Here is a 12,104-nt window from a genome sequence, read left to right on the forward strand (position 1 = left end):
TCCCAAGGCCGTTGCTCTTCGAGAGCAGCCAAGCTGGCCACAAGAATGCAGGGAGGGTGCAGCAAGTTAGGGAAAGGGCAGCCTGCGTTCATTCGGTACCAGCAGCCCCGAGCAACCCAGGAAGTTATTTACAAGTCAGATTCTTCTGTTGTTTGATCTTCAAGCCAAGCCTCCATCTGGCAGATGAGCTCAGGGCATCCTCTTCACTCCCCCACGTCCACGCCAGGCAGGCTCATCGAGTCATACCAAGCCCCCAAGCATTTGCTGGGCAAGGTGATAAAAGGCAGAAAATCCCTGACCAGACAGCGAGCTCTGACACAGGATTTGCAATCTGGGAAGACTTGTGCTGGACAAAAAACCCCAAAAAACTAAGGCACGGAGGGGGCAGCAACTCACGTTACGAGCAGGCCAGGACCCACCCCTCCTTTGGCTAGCCCAGCATCACCATCTCAGAGGCAGTCTTGAGGCAGAAAGAGACCTTTGCCTCTCAATTACTAGGAGGAAAGAGTCATCCCCAAAGGGCTGCAGATGAAGGATTGCTACATCACATGTTAAGCACCTCACCTTTCAACATTGGCAATAACCCACAAGGTTTTATCGCTGCTTTGTTTGGAGCCAAGTCAATGGGTGATCTTGCCAAGGACAAGCCACCGTTCAAACGTGCCAGGCACAAGGGGAGGTTTTGGTTCATGCAGCAGCCGACCCTCGGGCACATCCCAGCCCTGCGCCTGGCATTCCTGCATGTCTGCACACCCTGCCAATCCCTCCTGTGCTAAGCCCACACCCCCACAGCTCTCCATGGTTATTGCTTTCCAAGAAAGATGTGTTTTTCAAGGCTGTGTGCATAGAATGGTTTGGGTTGGAAGGGACCTTTGAAGATCATCTAGTCCAACCCCACTGCCATGGGCAGTGACATCTTTCACTAGCCCAGGTTGCTCAAAGCCCTGTCCAACCTGACCTTGAACACTTACAGGGATGGGGCACCCACAACTTCTCTGGGCAACCTGTTCCAGTGTCTCCTTTCCAAACACAGCATTGCAAACAGGAAGGAAAGCAAACAGGACAGGTAGGATAACTCACCATGACCATCTTTCTCTGCTCACACAGCTTCTGTAACTGGTAGGACTTCTCCTCTGCTTTGATGTAGCCTTTCTTGACATCATCAACAGCCTAAACAGGAAAAGGGAAAGGAAACCCAGGAGGTCAGACTAGTGGACTCTTCACTGAGTCACAATGCTTTGCTTTCCCTGGCTGGCCCTGAGGCTGCTTTGAACAGCCAACCCAAATTCACAGCCCCAGAAGGTAACCAATGTCCCCAAACAGGCAGAGGGATGGAGAGGCTCAAAGAGGTGGTTCTCTGTGCTCACTGGCTCCTGCCACAAGCCTCTGATTGCCTCGGGGAGCATACAGATGCTTAAGCATCTAGGTAGACTTTGGAAGAATGTCCCCTGGCAAAAGAGGATGGATCTGGAAATGCTGGTACCTGGACTCCTGCTTTTGCCTTCAGGCACAGGCAGGGACAGGCTGGTACAACTCTTCCACTCCAGACACACAGGCACAGCCACCTCCAGCAGAGCCATGCTGGCTTTTACCCACTGTGCTGCTGGAGTGTTGGCAGGAAAATGTGTTTTTCCTTCAGGACTGAGCAGGTACCCAGCCCCTTCCTTTCACTCCTCAGCTGCACGTCCCAGCAAGAACTCCTGCCCCTGGCACAAAGCGGCTTGTAAAGCTGCCAGCCAGTAAAGATCCAGTCTAGGAGATCAAAGAATTTGACAACTACTGTTTTTATTTCAATTTGTACCAGAGGCTGGTACAGGCTTAGTTCAGAGAGCACTGGGACAGCATTTTTGGTGGTTAAGACAGAGCAGGACTCATCTCACTGAACTTTGCAGATATCTACCTCTGAGCTGGTCATCCTAGACTGGCTTTATACAGGCAATGGGAGAACATGGCTCTTCTCGGACTTGCTTCATCCCAGAGAATCTGCATAAAGTGAAATCACAGGCAGGAACGTCCCCTTTCCTTACGGTGAACAGCGAGAAGTCTGTTCCCCGTCTTTACTGACAACACACAGAACTGAGGAAAACATATCTGACCCAAGGAGTGCAGCCTCCCGCAATCCTTTTAGCTTGCTCTGGGAAGGCAACTTCCTGCAATGACAGCGGCAGAGTCCTGCCTCCCAGTTCAATTGTGACTTGGCCACAAGTTCACCACAGCACCACTGATTCACCCAACCACGGACTTCTACTCCTTGAAGTTACCCAAGCAGGACTGGCCCTCAATTTCATGCTCTGTTGCCAGTACGCCAAAGGACAGCAGTGTTTGGAGCAGTTCTGGGAGCCGGGCACTTGTGTTGCCTTACCTCCAGTAAAAAATTACAACTCTTGGGCACCTACCTGATGGAAGAAGTAGGTGACTGCCAGGTCATTGTCATTGAGAAGAACCTCCTCCTCTGTAGTGAAGAGCCATTTTCGGATGGTCAGGCATGTTCCCGGCACTGCTGAGGTGTAGTTCTGCACGTAGAGTTTGTGGGGGAATTCATTGGGCGCCAGTTTGCGCACTGGAAAAAGCACAAGACATTGAAGTCAGCACACAGCCCCACACAGCATCAGCAGCATCATCTGTGACCGGAGCCTGGCTGCTGCACAAATCAATGTTGGCGATGCCCTTTAGCTGAGTCAGCCAGGATCGGGACTCCAGCTCTGCTCCAGGGCCCTTTCTTCTCCTCCCTGACCGAATCCAGCTTTTTTCAATACCTACTTCCACACTGTCAGGACCACACCAGTCCCTTGCAATCACCTCTAGTGCACAGGCAGGAATCTGTGTGAGACTGAACTCCTCTCGGTTGTTGGAGAGCTCAGCGCAGCTCTCGAGCATCAGTTCAACAGCCTGACTTCATTCCCTGCTGTGCACAGGGAGGTCCATCCTCCCTAAGCCTTAGGACCTGTGCCCTGGACCTATGCACTGTGCCCACAGTGGAGAAGGTCCACCCCATCCTGGCAGGCTGCCACCAGAGCCTGGACAAAACCCGCTGCATTGCTCAGCCAAGCTGGAGCAGCTGGGCCACCAGCGAGTCCCTGTCGAGACATTTACTGTGTTCAAATCTGCTTTACCCAGCTATGATGGACAAAAAAGGCGAGTGCCAGTATGTCCCCATCAGGTAAGGATATGGTCATTATCTTACTGCAGTTGGAGCTTATGGTTTCCAGAGAAATTAAATGGAGTGTATCCAGACAGGAATAAACGTGGATGTTCACAGTGAGTGTCCAAAAAGCACAAGCCATAAAGGTTAACTGAAGTTTTTACTTTCCAGCGCAGTTTGAGAAGTGCAGCACTCACAGGAACAAGGAATTAATAGCTCCAGTTAGAGTCTGGCACCATAAAAGCTTCCTGCATGAGACTGCAAGCGTGCTACAGCGTCCCATCTCCCAAGAGCAGGTATTCCCAATTGAGGCTCCCCGCACAGCCCTGCTTCAGCAATGTTGAAACACGTCGACCCTCCAGCCCTGGTCTTCCCTCCCTGTGTCCGTGTCCTGCTCTGTCACACCAGCACCCGGTAACTCTCAAAAAGTGACCACAAACCCGATGGCAGAGGCAGTTCTGTGATGCCAACACTTTTACAGGAGACTGGTGACCTTGGCTGCCCCAGGGTCAGCATCTGAATGCAAACCCAGCTTGTTCTGTGAGAGGAGTCATTTTAGGAGGTCTCAGAAGCTAAAAATCACCCCTTCTGTTCAGCCAGAATCTTGTAAGCACAAGCAACAGACCTAGAAATCTCTTCCTACAAGGCATTTTGCTGTAACAACAGGATGAGTTTGAGGCACAGAGAGATGACAATTCAGAAATGAAGGTACCCAGCTGGGAATGAGAAATACACTTGGCTTAAAACCCAGCACAGGGGAAAAATAATACACAAACCATCCACTACACCCATTTTGTGGTGTGACCGCGATATTTTGCCCTCTCTACAGTTTCAGTGAACCCAACATGAAGCTGGGCGAAATCAGAGATTGCTGCGGCCAGGGATCTGAACAGCAGCCAGGGGACCCCAGCACATGCTAAGCTGGAAGGATGGCAATTACTCAAGTGCCAAAATGATCGCCCAGAATCCCACAGTCAAGCCTCAAATACCATCAGGATTTAACCACAGAAGGAGAGAAGAGAAGCTAAGATGCAGCTCGCAGCACCCCCCTTCTCCAGGACCTGGATATTGCCCCACACCTATGTGTGTACAGACTGAGGGTGCCCTCAATCCACTTTCCAGCACCTTCGCTCTGTCCCAAGCCACTGCCCCCCCTTTCCAGAGACTGCCACGTTACAATGACACTGCCCATTTTTTCTAAGCTTGCTGGACCCTTTGAACTAAAGTAAAATGCATCTCTCAGTTTAACAAAAAGCTCATCTCCTTGAACTGCTTAAGAAAGGGAAAGTTAAGCGGCGACAAAAAAGCCATCAAACTTTGAGGGCTCCTCACTATCAGAGCCTACTGTGCCTGCCCGATTCCTCCCAGGGGCTCCTGATATTGCGAGTAGAGATAAGACCTAAATGAGAGTGCCACTGGGCTCTGCTAGTGCTGCAGAGCTTTCTCCCAGTTGCTCGTCAGCACCGAGGGGATTAAAAGACTTACCAAAGGAGTGATTGATCACTTCAAACAAGGCGAAGTAGTTTGCGGTAATACTGTCCATTCCAACTTTCGCAGCCACGGCCTAAAGAGCAACCAAATAGGAAAATGGGGTGAGCCGAACAGGAGCCAGCAGCTGTCTGTCCCCCTCCAGGGCAAGGCTGGCTACATACAGGTTATTCCCAAGTATTCCCTAACCCGAGGTGTTAGTCACCACAGAAAACCTGAATTTTACTCTTCCAGTAAAACAAGGTGTTTTCTTACGCAAGGGCTTAGACTCTCCTGCTTTCACCTTCCTGTAAACTGCTCTAGATTTTAAGTGCCACCATGGCTGACAATTAGGTCATCTTTTCTTCTGATGCCTCTAGCTTCAGTTCCTAATAGAAGAGGTGTGCACACTTCCCCTAGGAGTTTTCTCCAACAACGCTTCCATCCTGCACGCTAATACCACAGCCAAAACTCACAGACCTCGGCGCAGGCGACATGAAATTCAAGAGGCTGTGTCCCCAACACACCCTGCACTGCGAATCCCATCTACCCAAAGGATTCTGCTGTGCAGATCTGGAGCTCCTGAGAGCCTGTTCTTTCGCAACCCTCTGGGGTTCCCTTGCTTGCAGCAACATTTCTAGTTCCCCTTTCAAAAAGGGTCTCCCTTGCATCATCTTATTCCCCCTAATCCATTGACAGCTTCCACTTTTCCTCCTGCAGTGCTCGTTGATGTCAGTTCTCCTTAGTTTTCTACTTAAAGCACTGGGCCTCTGGCCACTTGCAAACCTGTAATCTGGCCAGAGAATCCCCCAAAAGGGTCACCACCCTTAATATTCAACTTGCTGTCCTGCCACACAGCCACAGTGAGACTCGTATGTTGGCTGCTGGCAGCTCTTGGATCCAACTCCTCCACCGCAGCCACTGCAAACCATAATACACAATCTGTCTAGTGCTTAGAGCCATCCGCCAGCTTTCAGATATTATCAGTGAAAATTAATTCAGCGATGACTGTCCTTGCAGCCAAACCTGCCAGCAAAAACGCTGCTTCAGCACAGCATAAGGTTAGAGTTCTCTAGCATCCCTATCCTCTCTGCTACAGCAAAGCAGCATCACTGATGCCCACCTGCACTCGAGAGGAGCAGAGAGAAGCAAGTGGGTGCCGGTAGGGTCTTGGTTAACATCCAAATCATGTTAATCTTCCAGTCAAGGCAAAAAAAGAAGTAGCTCACCTGGTACACCTGGTCTGTAGTGCTGTTCTTTTTGACTCTTACTGTCACTGTTGTTATATCTGGTAATGCTACTCGGAGCTCCACGTCTGAGACGCCATTGTAATTCTGAAGGAGGGAAGAAGAGGTGACAGAAATCAGCATCACACAAACTGAGCCCCAAGCTCTATTTATTGCCTTGCGCTGGCTAGTTAAAACAGTCGCTTCTAACAACTGCTGCTCTGCAAGCCTCAGGAATCCCATTCCAGTCTGCACCACAGAAATTCTGAACGAAGGCTCTGCTCTGAGACAGGAAGCTGAGCGAACGGTTTCAGGCCACAACAGGGTAGGATTTTACATTCACAGGTTTGCCAGTGAAGAGCAAGAGAAAGCTCCGGGACACAGCAACTTCATGCACCATGGAAAGGTTGGAAAATGAACAACAGTTGAAGGGCAAATAGCAACTCACTGCTGCTGCCTGCAACTTAAATCTTGGGAGAAGCAACTCAGACTGGTATTCAGAGTGCCTGTTGCCTTTCTGGCCAAAGGCCAACGAATACAAACAGCTCACAAATGCAAAGCCACCTGGGCTGCCACCAGCACGGAAACCAGCAGGAAAGTCAGTGAATGTGGTTTTTTTGCTGGGTCTCCCCTTGCCAGAGAGCCAGGGTACGCAATGAGGCCTCATGGTTGGTTCTGCTCTGTGCACACCTTCAAGAGCAGCATCAAAGCTGCTCTTAGCTGCTGCTATGGAGAAAATGTTTCCTATGTGCAGTGACAGAGAGCAAACTGCGGCCTTGATTTTCTGCCGTGGTTTTCTATTCAACCAACTGAAGCTTTGGCAGGGAACATCTTTGCTCTCTGATCCAGTTTTACCAAGCATTTATGGCCTCTGTACAGGGAAGGTCGTGGCAGAGCTTCAGCGCCGTCACCTCCTTGCCTACCTCATCTGACTCCGACAGGAACTCCTGCATGATGTCACTCTCCCCAATGACACGTATCGAACACACTGCAGGACAGAGAGCGCAGGTTAGTGGGGTGCCCGGGGGAAGAGGGAGCCCTCTCCTCCCAGGACCAGCCCAAAGGTGACACAGAAATAACAACTGTCTGTTCTGTGGGCGGCATGAAACGAGGGTGGTATCTCCAGCCCCGAAAAACCTTATCAAAGCAAGTGCTTTCCAGGCTGTATCAGGTGTCCTGGCACGAATACTGATCCAGCCTGAATCCCCTACAATAGCAAGTGAACAGTGGTGTTGAATAACTCACTGAGATATTCCCCGTGGATGAAATCCAGGCCCCAGGCACATGGCCAACAGGAGGTTTAGACTATACTTAAAAGTGGGCAAGAATTTCATAAATAGTACTTTTGCCTCAAAAAAAAAAAAAAAGTTATTCCGGAGGGACTGAAACTATTTGGGAATTTAGGCCAAGTTCAGCAAATAATTTGGACCCGAACTGTATCATGTTGCCTCTAAGATGCAACCAGTCTGCCCGTTCCTCCAGCCAGCTGGTAACCAAGGATGAAGATGAACGAGCTCAGCAAGGCAGGGCTGAGATATCAGCGGGGTGGGGAAAACCTGACCCACATCCATCTTATGGGAAGAGGGGGCTTCACTCCCAGATGCTGGCAAGGGAAAAGGCTGTCAAGCTCACACAAACTAACTGAGCTGCTTCCAGGCAACTAAGATAACACAGCATCACAGGATGAGGGGTCATTGCTCCCTGAATCTCATCTACAGCCTCTTCACTGCAAAATGCAGGGTCAGATCTTTTAGCCAGGCACCCTGATACAGAGATAAGGTTTTGCACCCACTTCCCCACCATCTGAACTCAACCTAAAGGAAACTCCTGCTGCAGGTATTACAATTCTGATTAAAAAGGACCAAAGCATTCAGCTGTGAACAAGCTCAGGTTGAGCTGAGCTCCCCTGATGAGAACAGCCTCAAACACAACATTCTCCCTGCTCCAAAGCTTCCTTCCTCTGCCTCCTGCCTGTGCTCCCTCATCTCCAAGATTACTGGTGAGCAATATGACACTATAAAAAAAGGCTTGTTGTGCGTTAAAAACTAATTACACATTGTGTTGTTGGAAGTATACTGCAAGCCAGTAACACATGCATCATTAAGCCGTGGCAAGTCTGAGCTCCCTCTCACCACCTTGGCCATAAAATCCCATCCAGCTACAAACAAGCTTCTTTCCCTCACAGGTAAACAAATGCCTGTGAAGTTTTGGACCACCCGTGGAAGGATGTACCCTGAAGATTTGTTTCCCTGCTTGCAAGGAAGGCAGCGTACAGCTCCCAGCTCAGTACCTTTCTCCAGGTATTCCTCCAGCCCTCGCCGCCGGGCATCCAGCTGCTGCTCTGACAAAGAGAACGGCCACTTCCCTGGGAGACGTGGAAAAGTGAAGTTGGCAAATTCCCGTTTCAGGTTCTGGTGCAGGATGGCAAACTCCCGGTACCGCTTTGAGCAGAGCTGGCGGCCCGCCATGTAAACATTGTAGACCTGCAGGGAGGAGAAGAGGCTCACTGGGGTGAGAAAAGCTTTCCAAATCCAAACTGGCACAGCTCTGCCTTCCCAGACCCACAGGCAGCACAAGGCTAAATTAGGAGGGTTTGAGCTAGAATGAGAAACTGGTATGAATAGTTAAATACACCACTGCTTATTCCTGGACCTGGGGGATGTCCCAACTACGACCTCATTCTGACAGCAGCCGGACTGGCATGAATTCAAGGCACCTTTCTATTCCAAAAGGAGAGGAAAAACACCCAAACCCTTTACAAAAGGCCCCAACCCTGATGCAGCCATCACAGCATTCATCTGGATCATGTCCTGCACACAGGAGGGTCCCTGAGATGCACCAAGCCACCACCAGACGGATGTCACAGCAATACTGTGCTGACTGCACCAGCTGTTTTCAGCAATAGGAGCCTCATCACCTTCCAGATGTGCTTGACATACCACTGAATTTCCAGCTTGTTGCAGAATTGAGCCTCTCATTGCAGCAAAAACTCCAGAGTTCTGGATTCAGGTTCACGTCTACTTCCCCGAAACCCAGAGAGGTCCCAAAGCGAGCAGGAGGCTCGGTTTGTGTTTGGACACAGCCCCTGGCAGCTGTCAGGCATCAACCATGGGACAGATCCCAGGGGAGAGGCAGCATGAAATCTTTTAGGAACACTCCATGTTAACTAGTTTTTTCATTATGCTTGCACTCATCCACTTTCATTCTGGACACTGTTAAGGAAGTAAGACTCTGATCCCAAATAGGGGAAACCCAGAGCAGAGTTACAGTCGCAGGACATTTCTAAGCACTGCGATGCTCTTCAGGGAATTCCCTTCCCATTCATTAACCAGTTGCCTCCATTTTTAAAGCCAATCTGCTCAGTCTCGCAGGCAAGTTAAACAAGCTCTTATCTAGGCATTGCTAATATGCCCTCAGTGATAAGGAGGTCCCAAACAGCAGCAGTTACCTTAATTAGCTTCACACGAGTAAAGGGATGCAGTGCTGAAAAGAGTAGGTTCACGCTTTTCCATGTTGCACAAGGGAAGTGTTTGCAATGACAACCTTTCCTCTTGAGGAGAGGAGCATCACCCTCCACTGTCCTCCCGAAGCCAAAGGGCTGGCAGAGCACAGAGGTGGAGTGTAGCAAGAGGCACATGCCAAAGATGCACTGAGGGTGGCTTCAGCAGCGTTCAGAAGACTCAAAACCCCAACCTGCTCCCCAGATGAGGGCTGGGAGCAGTCCCAGCTTACTCACTCTCCACGTCTGTGCTCCAGATACCTGCCTGACAACCTTCACAAGGGAAAAGTGCTCCAACAAACCCACAGGTTTTTCCTTAAAAAGAAGCATGCATTCAACCCTTCCAGTGTCACCTCAAGAGAAGGTGCTGGGATGGAGCTGGATCCAAACAGCAGCAGCTATTGTCAGTCCAGAGAAGAGGCTCCCTTTGACCTCCTGCCCTGCACTGCACTTCTTTAAGAACCTCTGGTTTCTAGGACACTTCTTCTCCTGCCCCATATGGCACACCTTATCTGACAGCATCCCACCAGGGCTGGGAGAGCAGGGTGCGGGGAAAGCATGCGCACCCTGTGAAGCTGCGGATCTGGAATGATCCCATCTGTCCCCTTCAGAGACACGTGCCAGGGTGACACGTTGAAGCGACATGCTTTGCACAGGAGCCTGACTCTTCTGGCGAGCCGAGCGCTGCTGAACCCTTTCCACCCTTCCTCTCTCACACACACACGCTATTTCTGCAACACTGATGACGGCTTGTGTCTTCATTGGGAAAATGCCTCAGTCCTCAGCTGGGAGAGGAAAAAGTGATGAGCCAGTTTGTCATCTGTCTCCTGGCACTTCACACGACGACGCAATCATGTCCCAAGGGCAACTGCTCCAACCAAACCTACCTCCCAGTCTGGGAGGGTGAAGGGACCCAGCATACGGCACAAATCTTCCAGCCACGAGTCAAAGCAGCGGCATAACTAAAAAGCCCCAATACTCGCCATCTCGTCCCAAGGCCCTCTGCCTCATGGTCCACCCCCACCGATGGCCACACAGTTCCCTGGCTCTGGAAAAACACACAGAGCAGAAGAAAAAACATGGTCTGGACATGGGTAGGACTGTGCTCCTAACAATAAGCAGCTATTTGCAGGGGGAAGAATACTGCCCTTGTGGCAGGCTTCTGTCTCTACCAGTCGCTGATTGAAACTTGGAGCCAGCTGGGGTTGGGCTGCAGGCTCTGCTGACCCTCACCGCAGCTCAGACCCAAGGCATGCTCAGAGCAGCAGCCAGCAGCGAGACACAGGGTGCTGGAGGACAGGGCAGTCAAGATAGTTTTCAAGCAGAGCACCTGTGAACACTACACAGCCAGGCAAGGAAGGAGAAGAGCCAAGCAAGGCCAAGCCAATTGAGGAGGTTAAATACACCCCAAATGTTGCAAAAAGAAACAGTTCTGCAGATGAGCATCTTTGTCCAACCTGTTTTGGGTCCCTCTCCAAACATTTCCTTACCAGCCACAGACAGCCATCCCTGATGAGCCAGAATCAACCTTAAGCCTCAGAGGATGCACCCATATCAGGTACTTAAATGACAGATCACATCAACTAGGAAAATGACTGCCAGCCTCCCCAATAAATGCAACAGAAGAAGCAGGGAACCCAAAGGAAAAAGACTTTTTACAGCTATTTCCCCCACCACTCCCTAAAGGGAAAAGAAATTCTGGAGATGGGAAGCTATGCTTCAAGACATCTGTTCCCTTTGCTTTTACATCTATCACAGATGTCCTTAACACTTGGTGTAAAACAGGAGATACAAATACGAAAGCTTATATGAACAAAACAATAGCTTCATACTTAATCTTTGTAAGAGATCAAGCTATTCCAGATACATTAATAAAAAAAGCTTCCCAACACATCGGAGATAGCTGCAAAAGAATAACCAAGCACAGTAAGAGTGAAGACAGGCAAGCCTAAATAAGACAGCGTCAAAAACAGTCAATAGTAAATTAACATGCCTCCATCCTGAAGACAAGAAGAGAGTGTTGCCACTAACAGCAAGGAGCATGCCAGCTCAGGGCGCAGATACCCAGAGATATCCAGAAAACACTGTCCAAGCTGATACTTACCACAAACTTCTCGCCATTCTGCTCCACGTGCTTGTACGTGGGGATGGAGATGGGCACAGCTTGTTTTTCTGTGTAGTCGTAGAATGACTGCCCCAAAGAGTCATCACTCGGATCAAGGTTATCTGCCTCATGGGGAGGCACGGACAACACTGTCAGAATTAACTCCTTCTCTCCTGCACGAATCAGGTCCACCACTTGCTTGTGTGTTGCTCCTTCAACATTCACCCCATTCCTGTGAAAGAGAAAGCAGAAAAGCCATAAGCAAGGCAGAGGTGACCACAGAGCCTTCAAACCACGCCAGGACCAGCCCGGAGATCCATCACATATCTGCTTCCCCTGAAAATCCCTCCAGCCTCAACTGCTCTGGTTGCTCCAGTTTCAATCTGGTCTGAACTTCACTCATTTTTCGTATTGATGATTTCTCAGGTTATTAGTTACTGAATTATGTTTAATGACTACAGACACAGCTAAAACTTCTTTAGAAGGTTCATGTACCCCCTTGAATATTTAAAACAAGTTTTGCGGTTTTCACCATTTCTCAATGATACGACATGGCATGTTTGTACCCAGTAAGCAAGCCTTTTCCCATCAGCTAAAAGCAATTACAAGGAGACCACAGAACTGGGGAAGAAAATGCTGAATGCATAATACATACTAGTCTGCTAG

The 12,104-nt window shown here is 49.8% G+C and overlaps 1 protein-coding gene across 8 annotated transcripts in view; it reads right to left on the reverse strand.

Moving 5' to 3' along the window:
• SNX27 (sorting nexin 27) overlaps positions 1-12,104 on the reverse strand; it is a 35,594-nt gene that overhangs the window by 11,031 nt on the left and 12,459 nt on the right. For all 8 annotated transcript variants that reach the window (XR_008236540.1, XM_052796175.1, XM_052796173.1 and 5 more), the window contains exons 2-8: positions 11,439-11,670; positions 8,126-8,318; positions 6,759-6,823; positions 5,839-5,943; positions 4,628-4,706; positions 2,397-2,560; positions 1,081-1,170 (exon numbers count right to left, since the gene is read on the reverse strand). Coding sequence is in view for 7 of the 8 variants with exons in the window: in XM_052796175.1 (XP_052652135.1) it covers positions 1,081-1,170; positions 2,397-2,560; positions 4,628-4,706; positions 5,839-5,943; positions 6,759-6,823; positions 8,126-8,318; positions 11,439-11,670 (928 nt within the window). In the remaining variant the exon portion in view is untranslated. The remainder of the gene's footprint in view (positions 1-1,080; positions 1,171-2,396; positions 2,561-4,627; positions 4,707-5,838; positions 5,944-6,758; positions 6,824-8,125; positions 8,319-11,438; positions 11,671-12,104) is intronic.

This window comes from Harpia harpyja, chromosome 9, assembly GCF_026419915.1.
Source record: "Harpia harpyja isolate bHarHar1 chromosome 9, bHarHar1 primary haplotype, whole genome shotgun sequence".
NCBI classification, from domain to species: Eukaryota; Metazoa; Chordata; class Aves; order Accipitriformes; family Accipitridae; genus Harpia; species Harpia harpyja.